The sequence below is a fragment of the Saccopteryx bilineata genome, chromosome 11 (genome assembly GCF_036850765.1).
Source record: "Saccopteryx bilineata isolate mSacBil1 chromosome 11, mSacBil1_pri_phased_curated, whole genome shotgun sequence".
NCBI lineage: Eukaryota > Metazoa > Chordata > Mammalia > Chiroptera > Emballonuridae > Saccopteryx > Saccopteryx bilineata.
Genome location: NC_089500.1, coordinates 76,918,307 through 76,937,747, shown reverse-complemented (window position 1 = coordinate 76,937,747; position 19,441 = coordinate 76,918,307). Strand labels below are relative to the sequence as shown.

At 45.8% G+C, this 19,441-nt stretch overlaps 1 protein-coding gene across 1 annotated transcript in view; it reads left to right on the top strand.

The window, feature by feature from the left end:
• Positions 1 to 18,730, top strand: part of PLPPR4 (phospholipid phosphatase related 4) — a 33,771-nt gene extending 15,041 nt beyond the window's left edge. Inside the window, exons 2-7 of the mRNA XM_066247172.1 lie at positions 2,459 to 2,644; positions 9,436 to 9,565; positions 12,203 to 12,398; positions 14,028 to 14,085; positions 14,860 to 15,033; positions 16,023 to 18,730. Coding sequence (XP_066103269.1) covers positions 2,459 to 2,644; positions 9,436 to 9,565; positions 12,203 to 12,398; positions 14,028 to 14,085; positions 14,860 to 15,033; positions 16,023 to 17,384 — 2,106 coding nt within the window. The 3' untranslated portion in view covers positions 17,385 to 18,730. The remainder of the gene's footprint in view (positions 1 to 2,458; positions 2,645 to 9,435; positions 9,566 to 12,202; positions 12,399 to 14,027; positions 14,086 to 14,859; positions 15,034 to 16,022) is intronic.
• The last annotated feature ends 711 nt before the right edge of the window (positions 18,731 to 19,441 follow it).

Here is a 19,441-nt window from a genome sequence, read left to right as displayed (position 1 = left end):
CCCTCCAGTTTAAGAGGATCTCCGAAAACTCTGAATTCACCATGGCTGTGAAAAAGGAAGCAATTGAACTGTATCACTCCAGGCTGAGAGCAAAGTGAACTCTCAGATGAGAAGCAAAGATTTCCTTCTTATCAACGGTGCTAAAAATAAGAAGCTACCTGACCTAGAGAAAGTGTCGTCGCCATGGGTTCCATAAAATGCTTCGGAACAATTGATATGCACTGGAAATTGTTTTTCTTTTTAAAACCGATGTAAATAATCGGTATTATCTGGCAAATGTAATAATTCTTTGGAACACATTTCTTTCATTTGCCCTGTTCTCTAAAGCTGTTATAATTTTCACTTTAAAAATTGCTCTGTTATTATTACTCACAAGTCCCTGAGCAGATGGTAATTATAAGACTCAATCTTTTCTTTCCGAAGAAAACCGTTTTTCCTAAGTTTCAGGTAATTTTCCTCCTCTGTATTAAAGCATAAAAATAATGTGGTTCATACCTTTTTCTTGACTACAACATAAGTAGAGAATAAAATTTCTCATGCATGGTTACATAAACCTTTTTAAATCTCTTTTTAAACCTCGTTTTAAGTGCACTCGAAAGATGTCTATGCAATTTTATTATGTATATATCTATGCCAAAATGAGCGCAGACCATCTGTTAAATTTCTTACATTTAAAAATAAAGTTCTGTTGTTGAGCATCTCAAAGGTGGAAGATATCTTTGAAAATAAGTATGTTAGAAGTAAACATTGTAATTTAATTCACGGCACTGTCCAATATGAAATACAGTAGAGGAAAACAATGAATAAATTATTTTCCCCTAAATAGTATAAATATTTTGTTCAAATCACTCTTTTGTGTGTGTGTGTGTGTGTGTGTGTGTGTGTGACAGAGACAGAGTGAGAGACAGAGAGAGGAACAGATAGGGACAGACAGACAGGAAGGGAGAGAGATGAGAAGCATCAATTCTTTATTGTGACACCTTAGTTGTTCATTAATTGCTTTCTCATGTGTACCTTGACCAGGGGGGCTACAGCAGAGTGAGTAACCCCCTTGCTCGAGCCCGTGACCTTGGGCTCAAGCTGGTGAGCCTTGCTCAAACCAGATGAGCCCGCGCTCAAGCTGGCAACCTCCGGGTCTCGAACCTGGGTCCTCTGCCTCCCAGTCTGACGCTCTATCCACTGCACCACTGTCTGGTCAAGCTGTTCAAATCACTCTTAAAAACAAGATGTGAAAGACAGAGTAAAAGATACTTTTTTAAAAAGTCAGAGAAACAAACATCATAAAGGAAGAAAGATGTAATCCTAATATGGAAACAAAAAAAATCATGGATAGAAAAATGGCATTATTTTCTTGGAAGTTTCAAGAAAACTAATGTCTAAAAAGACTAAGATTTATAATATTAGCAAAAGAAATTATTTAAACTCATGTGAATATATTATGTGTATATATGTGCATAGATACTTGGAAGTTGCTATGATGTATATTGGTAGTAGAAACATAGAAATAAGTACAATTAGGCCTGTGCCTTCAGGAGATTTTTGTTTGGGGAGCAGAGCAAAGACTATTAATGCATCTGTGACAGATAACGCCAGTAAAGAACAAAGCACAATAATTTCCTGAAAAGAAGTTCTGGGAAGTTAAAAGTGAGGAAATTACTCTCAAAAATAATTGCCAGGTGAGGCATTATGAAAAACGTGACATTTGACAGGTACCTTATTATTAAGAGTTATAACAGCATTAACAGCAACAACGACTTTAATAATACTAATATTTATAAACCAATCTTCATTCCAGATATTGTTGAATATGACAAGGAAAAAAAGTTTGTCATTCTGTGTAGTGATGGATGTTGGCTAAACTTACTGTGGTAATCATTTTGCAATATACCTGTATACAGATATCAAATCATTCTGTTACACACCTGAAGCTAATATAATGTTACCTGTTTATTATATCTCAATTTAAAAAAAAAAAAAAAAAAGCCAAGACCAATTGGACTGGAGTGGGCGGGGACCTGGGGAGTGGGATAGATGTGGTGCCGGAAGGTGTAAGACCCTGAAGCAAGGGCCAGACCATGCAGAAACTTGCCCTCCGCGGTGTGACATCTGGATCAGAATGGGAACCACTGGAACAGTGGAGATAGGAAGGGACATGTTCTAGGATGTGGTCAGAGCGCAAGAGTGGAAGGAGGAGACCAGGTGGGAGGCCATCCAAGAGTGAAGGTGAGGGACCTCGGGCTCCTAGCCGCCCGCCGGCCGAGGTGGATGAGATGGGTGGAGCTAACGCTTCGAGGGCGGAAGCAGTAGTCCTTAGGAATGACCGTAAGTAACTCTGTGATTGGCGAGAAGCGGTGAGAGTAAGGGGGGAAATACACGTGTCTCCTACTGCATGGCGGACGCGTCCTGTGGATGGCCTGTATTGAAGAATACAGCGATCCTTTCTGTCCTTCGTCCTCAGCTGCCTATACTGGCGTCGTCGGTGGTGAGCCTGTATTTCCTCGAGCTCACGGATGTCTTCAAACCCGTGCACTCGGGGTTTAGCTGCTATGACCGCAGTCTCAGCATGCCCTACATCGAGCCCACCCAGGAGGCCATCCCCTTCCTCATGCTGCTCAGCCTGGCCTTTGCCGGACCTGCGATTACGGTAAGAACTAACCCCCACGTTGTGTTTGTCAGTCCCAGCGAACTAAGGAGGGACGCACCGGTGTACAGAAGTAACCAAGAGTGAACTCTGCATCTGGGAGCAGAAAGATCGTGTCTTTGACAGCCTGGTGGGGGACTATGTAACACTTTAAAACTATCAACTGGCGCTGATAGCTACAGAAGATTATGTAATTGCAGGAATTGTTCTCTAATGTTTACTTTGATAAATCATTCTGAGGGGGGAAAAAAAGTAACTGCATAATTCCGGAGTAGCTAATATGACATTTCTGGTCCACTTCCTCATGAATGCATTTTTCGTGTGTTGATGGGGGATCTGAAATATGGGGAACAGCGGGGAAAACAAACGAGAATACAGCCAACAGACTCTTCTCGAAAGTGTTACTATCTCTTAATGTTTCATCCTTTACTAGAGTAACACTTTTATTATGAGCGCTGTGCCTCAGCTCCTGTAAAGAGGACATAACTCATGTTACACACACACACACACACACACACACACACATACACACACAGAATACTTTAGTTTCAAAACAGGACACTTGCATTTTAAAATATGTAACATAAGGAAATGCCCTCACCTATGACACTGAATTAAAAACGTAGTTATTTTTAGTGTGCTAACAGACACGTGGTGAGTAACACACTTTTCGGTAAATTCTTTAATAACTAAGATTGGCCAGCCTTTTCTACTATCTCTTGTGCCCCCAGAACCCTACCTAAAGGACAATAAACATGTTGCACGGTTGGCAGTATTTATTTCTAACGGGAGAAACTCTTTCTTTGGTTTTCTCGTGACCATGCAGGCCACAGGAAATGTTTGTTAAATAAAAAGCTGTATATAAATGGCGGTTCTACAACACTCCCTAATGCCCTGGTTTGTCCTGGCTCAGGTCACCAGCAGTTCTAGAAGAGCCTCTGCAGAGACCTTCTGAAGTCTGTCCTTCCGTTAGCCGCGGGTGTGTTTTTTTATAGTATTTCTCCCCGTATCAATCATCATAACATGCTGTTTGTACTACAAATAAATCACATCAGATGCTCTCAGAAGATAAAATGAGAACTTAATTTTCCGAAGAACTTTATCATACTTAAAAGATCCCCAAATACTTTGAAAATTAATGAGATATTTGAGCTCCAGTAACTCCAGAGTGATTGGAACTATCAGTGATGTCTTTGGAAAGCAGCTGAGGCTCAGATTAAAAAAAAATAATAAAATTAATTAAAGTGCTGTATTGCTCAAAATAACAGCCGCATTGCCCTGTCCTTTCTTTAAAGATTTATGAAAACTCCTTTTCATCCAGTCCTTTTACAAGATCAAAATGAATAAATGCTTTAAACCTATTACACCAGAAAGCATTTCTCCTAGTTGGGGTGCAGAGGACAAATTTGTTGAGGGATTTGTTTGAAACAAAATAATTAAAATATTGCACCAATGTTCCTGAGTCGGCTGAGAAGACTGTGCTGATGTTAATCGTTAGGGTGGCTTGTTTTCATGCATCTCTGAGCCTTCCTTCCCCGAGTATCTCAGGGAGGAGCCAGGAAAGCCCGACTAATTGTGTCACACACACACACACACACACACACACACACACCCCAGCACCACTGAACTTGCACTGGTCCCTTTGCTGACTCCGTCACAGGTCCTGGGGGCAGTGACCTTGGCCTCATCACTGTGTTTCTGCTTCTCTGACTCACTCATTTCCCGTAATAAATTCTTTTTTCTCCCCAAAGTTAGAAGCGAGGAAGCAGAGAAACAGACTCCTGCATGCGCCTGACCAGGATCCACCCGGCATGCCCACCAGGGGGAGATGTTCTGCCCATCTGGGACATTGCTCCGTTGCAACCAGAGCCATTCTAGCGCCTGAGGCAGAGACCACAGAGCCATCCTCAGCGCCCGGGCCAACTTTGCTCCAATGGAGCCTTGGCAGTGGGAGGGGAAGAGAGAGACAGAGAGGAAGGAGAGGGGGAAGGGTAGAGAAGCAGATGGGCGCTTCTCCTGTGTGCCCTGGCCAGGAATCAAACCCGGGACTTCCACACACCAGGCCAACACTCTACCACTGAGCCAACTGGCCAGGGCTTCCAGAATAAACTCTTAATATGCAATTTAAGGATGCTTTCTGGGGGGTGGGAGATGGTTCTGGGTCAAAGTTTTCTTTTTTCGAGCCCTGAGGGAGAAAAGAACCACTCTGCCATGATTGCCTTCTGCACTCCGACCTGGGGAGCAGCCCGGGGTCAGCTCTCTGTGCAGGGACCCCGATTGTCCAGCTGGGCCCTCACAGGGCCTCTGTAGCTGCTGCCTGCCTCTGACGGCCCGAGAGGAACAGTCAGGGAATATCAGAGCTCCAGCCTGCCTCTTGTCCCTGCTGCTTTGACAGGTTTGGGGTCAACAACCCGATAGGAAAACAAATTGAGTTTGCTGACACCAAATCCTACCTCATCTTTATTTGTTTCCACTCCAACCGTGTGTCATACATCTTATAGATTTCTAACTTCCTTTTTACCTTTGTTAAAGCCTTCTCTCAAAACATACTCTTACTTTTCAACATGGGTCCTATGACATTTACAGTCTTCATGTTCCGGAACCATAATGCTGTCTCTAATCTCACTACATGTGCCTGCCCTAACCCTGTAATTTTCAACCAGTGTGCCAAACTATCATTATTTTTTTTTTAGATTTTATTTATCCATTTTTAAAGAGGGAGGAGAGAAAGGGAGAGAGAGATAGGGGGAAGGAGCAGGAAGCATCAACTCCCACATGTGCCTTGCTTGACCAGACAAGCCCAGGGTTTTGAACCAGCGACCTCAAGAGTTCTGGGTCGATGCTTTATCCACTGCGCCACCACAGGTCAGGCCAAATAATTTTTTAAAACATACAACACCTTACTATTTAATCGGGGGCACTGACCTCTTTTCTCTTCAACCGTCAACAACAACAAAAAAATGACAACAGCTAACCCCACAACAGCTGTCTGGTATGGATGAATCAAAATGATACCTGATTTCTTTTTTGTCAGATCGGCAAAAAATAACATACATTTTTTTGATGAGCCGCAGAATTTCAGTAATTAGTTTATATGCGCCGTGAGATGGAAAAGGTTGAAAATGTTGCTCTAGCCCCTTCCCCTACTCTTCCTTAAAGTGAAAGTAACAGACTCTAATCTTTGACTTGAAAGAATGCCATTTTCTTTTATCCTTATGGTGGCATCAACCTGTTCCAAGATGGAGGGGTGGGGGAGGTCACGAGCGGCCAGGTGAGCCCTGCGTTTGGGTGTGGCCTTTAAGAGCCCAGGTGTGTGAGAGGCACTTCCTGTCGTCACCCGTTCCTGTGGGGAGAAGCCATAGCCAAACCAAAGACCTCACATCTGCAGTATTCTTTCCAAGGACCTTTAGGTGAGCCAGAGGAAGCTCAGCTGGCTTTTCTGTGCAGGGATTTACATACAAATCCTTTGGTGTGGGCTTCTCAGGTTTTTTTTTTCTAAGCTTTGAGGGATGTTTTCAAAATCACTCGTCTCCCTGGTGTTGTGTGAGAATCTATAAAAATTCCTTTCATGTCTGTGAAGTGCGTATTCTGATCACTCTAAAATTGCCCTTAAAATGGAAAATCTCATTCTTAGTATTCAGTTTCTGTTTACGTTGGGGCGGTAATGAAACAAGCATTCCGTCCCGACCCCTGGGGATTTATTTTCAGGGACAGCAATGCAGAATATCTGGGTTTAACACAACTTCATGAAAGCTGCATGAACGGAAAAAATGTGCACGTTCTTTCCCCTGGAAGTGACTAACGTTTTATTACATGTTAGTAAGGGATACGTATATCCCATTGTACAGAATTCTGTCCGAATTTGATTATAGTTCTTAGAAGGTGACCTCCGCTTTAGGAGACCACATAATCAAAATGTACAAGACTCAAATGCATAAGCGTTCCCTAAAGACTTTCGTCGCAAGTTTACCCTCTAAAGATACTCTGATAAATGCAACACCGTTTTTTGTTGTTTTGCTTTGGTGTATTCACAAGAAAGACTTTTTGGATTGAGAGTTCTGCCAGTGAGGCTACTAATCCCAGGTCAGTGCCCATGTAACAAGAAGCTATCTACTTCCTGTCTGCATGTCCCCTAAAGCAGGGTCGCCCCACAATCTCTTCCAAAGACCTGTCCATGATAGCTGACATGCAAAAAAAAAAATTGTGTTATTCCTTTTCAGGCTTGTATACGGCATAGACCGAGTATTGTGGAAAGATACTTGTCACACACTGTTTCTCCTTGCAAATGACAACAGAGACAAATAATTTGATTGTCATCAAAGCCTACTCCCTAAAACCATACTGCAACCTGACCATGTGCCATTACAGACAAGAAAACCGGCAGGCATCTTTGGAAATACATCGGGAAGCATCCCTCCTTCCCCAGAGCAGAATTCTACCTTTCAGCCAAAGGAAATCATTTTGAAAATCCATGCAATGACATACAGATCAAGGTTAAACACATAGACATGTGAGAAAAAAACTGATGTGCTCCTTAGAGAGAGGGGACAGTTGGGTGATATCAAAATACTGACAAAAAACCCCCAAAAACCCTCTATCTATAATCAAGCCAAATAGTGTGAGAGCACGCTATTGACATACGCATTTGCAGCCTGTTAAGCCACTAACGTAGAACTCCTGAAATCTCAAGGTCATTTGAGAGAATGGCTGTTGTGTTGTGTGTTGAGATACATTTTCCTAATGGCACTGTACAAACAGATTCTTATGTAATTTAGCATTTACCAAGAAGATGTGTGTCACTACAGATAGAATTACAAAGAAAGAAAATTATTCACAGACTGGTTATGGAAGAAGTGAAGATAAACTTTATCTCTTTTAGACATACAACAACGCGTGTCAGGAACGCGTGGTTAATTTTCCTGAAGTGATCGATTGGAGACAACCTTTATATCATATTATTCTGCGCACGTGCTGTGTGGGGCAGGATATAGAACCTGCTGTGTGTCCACGCCTAGCTTACAGCGATAATGTAGGGCCATATTTTTCAAGATGTATAATCAGCTCAACATTCAGTGATTTAAAAAAAAAAAAAAAACCATTCTGATTCTTTCTCTACAATTGATCTTAAAAGTTATCATTATGCTACTTGGTTTTCAGACATGTGTGATTATTGGTAGTATTCCATTATGAAAATTGTTTTTATGCAAATCACAATTCTTTTTTAATTGTGCCCCCCCATACCTACAGAACCAGATACAGCAGATTGACCATTTGAAGCAGAAGGTCGTAGGATTCCTGTCATGAGTTCTTAAAAGCCTATTGTTTTAAACACTTCATAAAAAAAGGGGGAAGCTAGTACTGAGAACTGGGAACTTGCCCTGGAAAGTCTCTTTGGGCCTTAATCACGGTTATAACCCTTCAAGTGGCATGACCGTTTATGTTAAAGGGTCTGCCAGTATCTCTTGCACCCGTCCCCCCACACACACACACACTTTTCTCAGCTCCTTGTGTTTATACAAACCAATTCTAATTGCACAACAATCTCTCAGGCACAATAACCCCAAATTTAATCATCTCTTTGCCACCGTAATCCCAAATACTGCAGATTTTTTGCATAAGTAAAGCCCCTAAATTCGGGTCTTGCTTCCCTTACACAGAGTGACTAATAGCCCAAATGTCCAGGGTCATCAGCTGACGAGTACCCCACAGTGAAGGGAACAGTGCGGGTCCCACAGGACCAGGCACGGTGCTGGGCAGTGAGGAGAGAAGGGAGAGGGAAACAGGTCTTCTCTCCAAGGGTCCCAGTCAGTCCCGGTCAGTGAGAGACAACCAGGGGCGTGCCGGACGTGCACTGTCATCGAGCGGTGCCCAAGGGAAAGGCAGGTGGCCAGGGGGCCACAGACAAGGGGACATAATCAATGTGGGTCTCATGATATTGAGTTCCCACCCGGGAACTCATGCCCCATGTCGTAGGTTCCTACAGCAGTGGCTCTCCGTCCATGGTAAACACACTTTCTAAATAGCTTAGACTTCGGAAACACCACCCTGTGGGAATGGGCAACTCTTCCGAAACGAGGTCAGCCACATCAGTGATTCCCTTCCGAGTGTCCCCAGGGTGTTTCCATTTCCAAAGTCACCGCTTACCTAGACTCTCCTGTCACCGGCATTCTCCAATATGAGCGTTACTGGCCACACGTGGCTTCTTCATTTTAAACCTAGACTGATCTAGGTGTTAAATAATTAAATCTAATGAAGAGAAATAAACCAAAATTGAGCTCTTTGACTGCGGCAGCTGCCCTTCAAGGGCCCCGTAGACACACGTGTGGCCAGTAGCTTCGGAACGGACAGGGCAGAAAATGTTTCCATATTGCAGATCCTGTTGATAAATAGCTCTTCTTTGGATAGTATCGTTTCCCCCCTCAGGAATCTTGTTTTTGTGGCTTTAGGAACAAACAAAGGGCCAATATTTTAAGGATGAGGGCAGAATCCATCCTCATGTCATTAATCAGTTAGGAGTCACCAGGTGTCGTTGGGCTAAGGGCCGGCGTGTGGGTGCTGCCACCGTATGAAAGCCCCAGGATGCCATCACGCCTTTGACCAGCACGCAGGGGCTCAGAAGATCCAACAGGTGCTCTTTCCGGGGCCCTGACTGCCTGGGAGAGACTGGCCCCTGCTCTGATGCTGTTGAGAAATCACACGTCCTTAGCTTGTTGAATTGACGGCGTGTTGAGAGATATCTCATCACTCACTTGAATCACCCATTGAGCCCGTTCTGAACGCCCGTGTCTTTGCAGATTATGGTAGGAGAAGGGATCCTCTACTGTTGCCTGTCCAAGCGGAGAAGCGGGGTCGGGTTGGAGCCCAACATCAACGCTGGAGGCTGCAACTTCAACTCCTTCCTGAGGAGAGCCGTCAGATTTGTCGGTGCGTGTGGGAACCGCCAAGAAAGGAAATGTGCTTTCTGCCAATGGCCGTGTTATGTTTAATTACAGATATTAAGTCTTTGGGCTATAATTTAGATGCATAATTTCTGGTACATGATGAATTTTACATTATACACACAAAAAACCAACCTGGCAATACACCCAAATGTGGGCTTTGTATCTGAAATGTATTACATAAAGTACAGTTATTGTTCCTTGTTTTGAGAGCTCACATGCCATGCATTTCAATGTAGGTTTGAATTAGCTCTTATGGAAAGGTAGACTTACTTTAAAATGGTTCCATCGGATCTGTGGTCATGTTTTTAAAGAGGAGAATAAATGTCAGCAGGCCAGTGTGATGGGGTGACTCGCCAGAAATGACTTTCGTCACATGGGCGATTCCATTCCATTTATCCTATAGAACAGGGGTCGGGAACCTATGGTTCACGAGCCAGATGTGGCTCTTTTGATGGCTGCATCTGGCTTGCAGACAAATCTTTAATAAAAAAAAGTAATAACATTAAAAATATAAAACATTCTCATGGGTTACAATCCATTCATTTCCTACTGCTCATGTTCATGGTTGCGGGTGGCTGGAGCCAATCACACCTGTCCTCTGGGACAACACCAAATTTTTATTGGATAATTTGTAATGTGCACGGGTCATTGTATGGCTCTCTAAATAATTAAATCTAATGAAGAGAAATAAACCAAAATCGAGCTCTTTGACTGCGGCAGCTGCCCTTCAAGGGTCCCATAGACACACGTGTGGCCAGTAGCTTCGGAACTACATTTTAAAATATGTAGCGTTCATGGCTCTCTCAGCCAAAAAGTTTCCCGGCCCCTGTCCTGGAAAGTCTCCATCCAGAAATGGCAGGACATCAGATGTCACTGTATATACTGCTGCACCACAGCTGTGGCTCCTTGGCTATTTCCTCCAAGTTCACCTCCTCTGTTTTATCAGACTTGTTAGAAAATCCACAGGCCTGGCTAACCAGCATCTGCGTCGAATCCGTGTCTACACCTTCATCTCTTCTGGTTGGCATGGAAGCACCAGAGTGTTCTCTGAGTCCCGGGCCTTTTGTTTTCTCAGTGAGTTGAGAAGCCAAGCCCCAGTGCCTCAGACTGGATGTTTGACACGCATTCCCAGTGAGCCAGTCAGACGTTATCGTACCCATCCCCTCTCCTCTCCAAGGCATAGGTAGTTTCATCGAGTACTTCGTAAATAATTAAATACCACTGTCTCTCCCACTTGGGGAAAAGTCTGGTCGAAGTCACGGCCCCAGACTCTTCTCGCCGAGCAAGGCCTCGCAAGGCGGTAAGACCAGAATAGGTCCCTCAGCAGGGTCGCACGCCAAGGCATGGAAATGAAATTTTAGGACATAGAGCTGATCTCAGAGAAGATTTCCCGACTGTAAGGACATGCTGTGGGAAGGAGGCACACAACCTCCCTGAGAGCCTCTGACCATGAGGACAGGCCACTGCACCCTAGAGAACAGGGTCCCGGGCTCTGCAAACCCGTCCTCCGTGGGCCTGGAGAGTCTGACCCTCCAAAGGTGAAAACAGATGGGTCCCCGCCCCCCACCTCGTTCTCCACACTCCCCCCTAAGACCTGGCGTGCTGCGAGGAACTGGAAGGCAGAGACAAACGTCCCGTGCCCAGAATCCCAGCTGAGTGTGTGGAGAGGGAGTAGGTAGAGTGGTTGCTAAGTGACAAAAAGCAGAGAAGGAAGGTGCAAAACAGAGTCATGTGGCGACCAGCGATCCGGGTCTGGGAGAGTCCACGCGTCAACCACCCGGGCGCTCTCGCCATCGGGAATCAGAATCCGGGCTGCCGAGTCAGAGTGAATAGAGGGCATTAGACATGTGGAGAAAACAGGCGGGTTCAGACCATGTGCACGTGAGCAGGGCCAGACGCCCGGGGGTGAGGCCAGGAGGAGGCCTGGCACGGGTACGGTGGCCGAGGGCGTGCGTGCACATCGGGGTTCGCAGGTGTGTGGTTTGAGACTGGCCCCAGGATAGAATTTGGACCGGAGGCTACAAGCGCATCATCTCTGAATTCCAAACATGCCAGAAGGCTCCCACAAGCCCGGGCCCGGGAGAGAAGGACTGTTTCCACGACGGGGCCACCCGCCCTCCTCTCGGCTCCCGTTAGCATTCCTGGTGTGACTTTGTCTGTAGGAAGGAAGAACTGACTCTCTAGGGATTGGTGACTACGGCGAGAGTTAGGGACTTCCGGGGAGACAGGGCCCTGCCAGCTCAGACATGCTAAACAATGTTAAATCATTTTTAATTTTGCTTCATTCCCCAAATGTAATCCAATGGGTCACTTTAACACGTTCCAGATGTCCGACAAGTGACCTGTGGTTAATAATATTGAGAAGTGGCCTTATTCAACCAAACTGACAAAACAAACAAGCCAATAAAAAACACCCTCAAATTACTACTCTGAAGGTACTCCTCACCACTATCTTGACCTTACGTATCTGTTTGGAAGTTGGGGAATTTTCTATACTCTCCTCTTCTTGAGGTAAACTCAGAGGAAACGGTGGGACCAGAGTGGCCGGCTGCCCTGGCGACCCGGCGTCGGCGCTGGGCGCCCACTCGGTCGGTAACCACGCCTTCGCCTTCGCTCGCAGGTGTCCACGTGTTTGGGCTGTGCTCCACCGCTCTGATCACAGACATCATCCAGCTGTCCACCGGCTACCAGGCGCCCTACTTCCTGACGGTGTGCAAGCCCAACTACACCTCCCTGAACGTGTCCTGCAAAGAGAACTCCTACATCGTCGAGGACATCTGCTCGGGCTCTGACCTCACAGTTATCAACAGTGGCAGGTGAGGAACCGAGGTTGAAGGACGTCCGATCTCAGGGTTGGCGTCGTTCCGCCAGCAGCGTGGGGCAGCAGCGCCTGGGGCAGTTTTTGGCCATCGTGATACCGGCTCTAGTTTTTCTTTCCAATTCAGTGATGAGTCATCGTACCATGGCAACCCACTTGTGGCTCCTCCCCTATCTTCCTCCACGTTTCAGCCTCACGTTTGGCCACGCGTCCCCCTAGTGCCAGACCTTATTCGTGTTTTGCGACCCGGCCCACGCTCACGGTGGTTTTAGGTTATCACGATCGGTTTCTTTCAGGCTATGTATAGTCAGTCATGGCTTACGGTCAGTTCTGTACCCTGTATTGACTTAGGTGGAAGGCTCAATAGCTATGATATTGACATCTCTGTTATATGTTTTATAAAAATAAAAAAAATCACATGACTTTCCCTTTTGGTAGAGTTTTAAAAGAGATAACATCTGGGATTGCATGTGTCCTCTGCGAATAAACCCAGAAGATCTGGGTAGCTTCTCACCTTGCATTTCAAAAGTAGGAGATGGAAGAACTCAAGAAACTGCCCATGCACTAAATCTTTTTCAATAAATAAAAAATAAAGTGGTCCAGCAAGAGGTCATGTAGAAGTTCGAAAGAAATAAGCTACAGAAATATGAAAGGCAGTTAGTGACCATTATAAGAATTGTATTTGTCAGTCAGTGACTTCCCAAAGATAAATTTAAGAGTCAAAAATAAGTTTCTAAGTCTCGAAGAAAATCAGAGCATGACATTATGTAATTATACACATTCAGTGCCCCGCGGTCCATTCAGTAGTTTTGAACCTACATGTATGGCCTATGTCTTCTATTCTTTCTCAGACCTTTTACTTTATCTTGTCTGTATTGAATAGTTGGGTACCAAATCATTAGGTAGGACGTTATTTGTAACTGGGTTTTCTTTTTTTCCAATCTTTTTATTCATTAAAATCAATTTCTGTTCTTTGATCTTTTTCAGTATCTCTTCCATTATATTTTGTGTTTGTCTACCTCCCTGCTTCTTAAATTGTTTAACTAAATGGGAAGCTCTGTGAGCCCTGAGATAATCATTATTTTAAAGTGGAATACACAGGAAAAACATTTTGTTAAAATTAGATTTTTCTTATGCTTTCTAAAGTGTAAAAAAAAACAAACACATTCAGCCTCATTGCAGTGAGAAAGTAATTTTGTCTTAAGTTTTTGTGTAAATGAAAGTATATATATAGTCCGGGAGGACAGAAAGGAATGTAAAGACTTGAAAATCCTAGCTTTATGAACTTTGCCTTTAAACTGGCATCATTCTAATTCCAAAGAACAGTTATCCTGTCTTCCACCCCAGTTCTGTTTCCAGCCGTCACCCTGATGGTGTGGCAAAGCGATGTCCTCCTACAAGGCTACCGGCATTTTCTATCGGAACATGCATCACCGCTAGTCTTCAATTCCAATGGAGGTTAGCAGTGCGCCCTCTACTCCTCAGACATTTCTCCAGAGAACAAAACAGACGTTGAAGTTACTGCTTATTGCCTTGTGGCATTTAGGTTGGACATTTTAACCACACAGTGTTCTTGATGTGATTGTTGGCAGTATCTGTATAACCGGACTATATCTTCCTTTGGCAGGAAATCATTCCCGTCTCAACATGCCACCCTCGCCGCCTTTGCTGCTGTCTACGTCTCGGTGAGTGACCTGGTCTCCCTCCTTGATCTGTGTCCTACAGAAAACTGGGAGTAAGTGTTGTCACCTCCTAACTCCATCACACAGCTGTGTGGTAACAGAACAGTAAACTGGAGCCCAGCAATCATTCAACACCAGGCACCAAAAGCAGCAATTGGAGGCTTCCAAAAACAGTGTCATAGGAAAATAATTTTTCTACACAGTCCTGTTATTTCTCTAGCCTGGTATCCCGTTAGGGTAATGGGATAGATACTTCACGAAGAGGGTATTGTGAGCTGCAATTCTAAAACTGAAAGAATTTGTTAAGTGCAATGGGAACGACAAATTCTAAAACTGGAAGAATTTGTTACGTGCACACCTACACAGGCAAGCATTGCTTTCAGTGTTTGTGGGACTGTGAGTTCCAAGTTGGTGCCAACTCGATAAATACTATGTAACAAACTGTCGACAAATATGATTAATACAACAGTTCTATGCAAAGAACAAATTGACATTATGACAAATAACATGGAGACTAAACAGTTATCTGGATAATTGTACTGCTTCCATTTTTTTTTTCAGACTCCCGTGTAATTAAATGATGTGATTCATTTGATGAGTTTTGTCACGTGTTCCTTTTTTCTGGGAATAGAACGTAGAGAGAGCAGGGGGAATGGGACAGTAAAACTGATGTCAAGTGTATCCGTTCGACTCTCCAGTTTATCTTTCTACTGGATGATAATTTAACAGTGAAATGACCTCTCTAACATCCTGAACTTATGTCTCTCGTTTTTTAAGATGTACTTCAATTCCACCTTAACGGACTCCTCAAAGCTTCTGAAACCTCTCCTGGTCTTCACCTTCATCATCTGCGGCATCATCTGTGGGCTGACCCGGATAACTCAGTACAAGAACCACCCCGTCGACGTCTACTGCGGCTTTTTAATAGGAGGAGGGATTGCACTGTACTTGGTGAGTAAGGGACTGTTCGTTCTTGTTTGAGAAACCACAGTTTAGAATGGTGAACATGCATAGAATCTTTTTGCATCGGAATAATTTACTTGAAATATAGTTTCTGTTCAAGAGAAGATCTCTGGTTGCATCCATTCTAAGCCAAAACCCACATATCCCACATTTTGTTGTTGTTGTTAAGATTTTTATTTATTGATTTTAGAGAGGAGAGAGACTGAGAAGGGGGGGGAGGAGCAGGAAGCATCAACTCATAGTTGCTTCTCGTATGTGCCTTGACCGGGCAAGCCCTGGGTTTCAAAAGGGTGACCTCAATGTTCCAGGTCGACGCTTTATCCACTGAGCCACCACAGGTCAGGCCCGTCTCCCGCTTTCGGTAAAATAACTTATTAAACGCTTACCGTGGACCAGAAATGGTGATTTTAGAAGGATTATTGCATTTTGTCTTTACACACACACATCCCCTGCATTGTAAATCCTGATGTCATGGTTTATGAACAATTTATATTCTCTGTTTCCCACACTTCTACCTTCCATCATAAGGAATGATTGAAAACGGAAGGTCAAATAAATCGGTTAAGCCATCTAAGGTGTCATTCAATAAGAGATTCCTAAACCCAGAAAAATGAATTGCTTTGAAAAGCAGAAGACTATTTATTCAGAGATCTCTCATTGTCTAACTTTTCTTTTCAAAACGTATGGAGGAGTAAGTTTACAAAAACATCTGGTGGAATGGAGAAGGGCGAGAGAAATCCAACGAACCACAGAAAGGACCGGGTTCCATGTTTCTGAACGGTTCCTTCCGTGACTGGTGGTCTCACCCCCAGACTGTCTCCCCAGTAATGGTGGTTGTCGGTGTTTTGTTCTTTGTATTAGTCAGTGGGGTTCAGAGAGCACAGACCTTCTTTATGTGCGTCTGTGGGTCCTTGGAGACAGGGTCTGAGCAGCCGTGTGTCTAGTGTGTGGTGTTGACTGTCTCTCTTCCACACTAGGGCCTGTACGCTGTGGGGAATTTCCTGCCCAGTGAGGAGAGTATGCTCCAGCACAGAGACACCCTCAGGTCCCTGACGGACCTCAACCAGGACCCCAGCCGGGTTTTATCTGCTAAAAACGGGAGCAGCAGTGACGGAATTGCCCACACGGAGGGCATCCTCGCCCGAAACCACCGAGATGCCAGCTCGCTGACAAACCTCAAGAGGGCCAACGCCGATGTAGAAATCATCACCCCCCGGAGCCCCATGGGGAAGGAGAACATGGTCACCTTCAGCAACACCCTGCCGAGAGCCAACACCCCGTCCGTGGAAGACCCCGTCAGAAGAAACGCCAGCATCCACGCCTCTATGGACTCCGCCCGGTCCAAGCAGCTCCTCACCCAGTGGAAGAGTAAGAACGAGAGCCGCAAGATGTCTCTGCAAGTGATGGAGACCGAGCCTGGACAGTCCCCACCCCGGTCCATCGAAATGAGGTCCAGTTCAGAGCCGTCCAGGGTCGGGGTGAACGGAGACCACCACGGCCCCGGCAGCCAGTACCTCAAGATCCAGCCGGGCTCTGTCCCCGTCCCCGTCCCCGTCCCCGGGTGTAACAACAGCATGCCGGGGGGACCGAGAGTGTCCATCCAGTCCCGCCCGGGGTCCTCGCAGTTGGTCCACATCCCCGAGGAGACCCAGGAAACCATCAGCACCTCCCCCAAGAGCAGCTCGGCCCGGGCCAAGTGGCTGAAGGCCGCCGAGAAGACGGTGGCGTGTAACCGGAGCAACAGCCAGCGGCGCATCATGCAGGTCATCGCCATGTCCAAGCAGCAGGGCGTCCTGCAGGGCAGCCCCAAGAGCACGGAGGGCAGCACGGTCACCTGCACCGGCTCCGTCCGCTACAAAGCCCTGACGGACCACGAGCCCGGCGGCATCGTGCGGGTGGAGGCCCACCCGGAGAACAACAGGCCCGTCATCCAGATCCCGTCCACCGAGGGCGAGGGCAGCGGCTCGTGGAAGTGGAAGGCGCCCGAGAAAGGCAGCCTGCGCCAGACGTACGAGCTCAACGACCTCAACAGGGACTCGGAGAGCTGCGAGTCCCTCAAGGACGGCTTCGGGTCCGGGTCCGGGTCCGGAGACCGCAAGCGAAGCAACATCGACGGCACCGAGCACCACCACCACCACCACGGCGTCACCACCATCCGCGTCACGCCCGTGGACGGCAGCGAGATGGGCTCGGAGACGCTGTCCGTGTCCTCCTCCCGCGACTCCACCCTCCGCCGGAAGGGCAACATCATCCTCATCCCCGAGAGGAGCGGCAGCCCCGAGAACACCAGGAACATCTTCTACAAGGGGACCTCCCCCACGCGGGCCTACAAGGACTGAGCGCAGGGGCGGCCGTCCCGGCCCCGGGGCCGCCCTCCCCGGGAGACCCACGCGGACAGGCTGATTCTGCTCGCGCCCTGTTCCCGCGGACTGGGGGGGGGGGGACTGGTCACCGCAACCAGAGCAGCGGCCACCGCCAGCCCAGGACTCGGCGATGACTCCGGAGCACGGCTGGGCTCAGGCTCGTCACGGATGTCACATCCAGGGGAGGGGAAAGCACAATGCAAGAAACCTAACTAATGTGATCTTCTTACGGGGCCCTGGCTTCGAACCCCCAAACGGTTTGCAAGAGGGCAGTTAGCAAAAGACAGCGGTTTCCTTCCATGTAGACTACTTCACTTCCTGAATGTGCCAATGTGAGGGATTTACTGTTTGTTTGTTTTTTTCTTTCTACTGAGCTGTGGGGGCCCGGAACGCGTTCCCCCCGCCCCCACGGCAGAGGCCATGCGGTTTTATATATTCGTTCTGCAGAAACCGCACCTGCCGCCGCTGCAGGCGGCCGGTGCCGACTAGGATAGTCCGCCCACCCTGTAAGCTCTCCGGCCCCCTCTAGCTGTGCAGTCGTGCTGTGCAACCCCTTGTCCCAGACGTGCCGCCGTGTTGAGGAGACACTGGCCGCTTTGTGTTAGACTAGGACACCCCGCAGCTTGTCCCTAGCGGCTCAGTCACCGTTCATACATGAAAATGTGTGCTGCACTTGTTTTTTTCAAATTTATGCCTTCTTCAACCACAAAAATTATGTAGGAATCTTTTCAGTAAAAGGGAATCGCTCGTACTTTTCGGCATAGTTTTTGTTTGTTTGTTTGTTTATTATTATTATTATTATTGGCTGCTTACTTTTTATTTAAGTATAGGGACTGCTAATGAAGAATCTGGTTTTTAGTGAGTAAATCTGCATAACTTAAAAAAATACAGTGTTTTATAGAGAGTCTTTTGAAATTGTTGTGATCATATTTTATATTTTATGGCTTGGCTTTTATTTATTGATTAAAATAATTTTTTTGATGTTACAGATAGGTTCTTTCTATTTCTAAAGTTTGAAAATAACAGTTGACATTCCTTATGCAAAATGTATTGCTGTGAATTTATAAACAAGAAATCTGAACCAAACTTGACATTGTGGGTTCCATTGCCAGCCGTGTTGGTCAGGTTAATCCTGAGATGTTTCCAACCAGCTGGTTTAGGTTGCTATCTTAATAAGTAATCCCAAAATTCTATTTAGTTCTAGATGATTAACTTCTTTTGATATTCTGATGACCAGTGATGGGTTTTTACCTTCTTCCCTATTTTTGTTAATTGGACACCAACAGCAAGAATCTGGAAAAAAAAAAAAAAAAAAAAGCAAATTGATAATCAAAGTATCTCAGAGAATAAACTAAGAATGTATTCCTCCAAAATATCTAAAGAGGCACAGTATCCGTGATTCCTGTGCGAACAGCAGTTTCCGCTCTCTCTCCTGAACGGAGCTTTCAGCCTAAACACAAGGAAACCGTATTATTGCTAAGACGATTAAAACCAAACATTTTCAGGGGTTTCCAACTTAAACATTTATTTCACATATAAAGAAGTATTTGGTTCTTGGAATTTAGTGTCAGGCCCACCCTTTCGACACTATTTCTTAAGAATTCCCGCCTACATTGGGTGATTGCTGAGGGCATCACAGGGTAACAGGAAAGCTGGCTGACCCATCTCCGTGGAGTTTCCAGAGAGAACGAAAGGAAGGCGTGGTTTAGAGATGAGAGGACCACATCATTATCACCTGCAGGGAAGGGGGCGGGGCTTTCTAGAGTAACCCACCTCCCACCCAGAGCATTAGGGACTCAGCCCAAACCAGCAGAACTGAAAACTCTGGCAATAAAATACAGATTTAAAACTCCATCCCTTCGAGCAATGTCCTAATCAGAGAGGGGAGTGGGAAAAACACATTGCCTTCCCCACTTCTCAGCCCCACCGCCATGATAACATCCCTGGCCTTTGCCAGTTTCTAGAGAGAAAAAGGTGGGCTGATTTTCGTACTCCGAAGACAAGAAGAAATTTAAAAAGCTGCAGCATTTCAG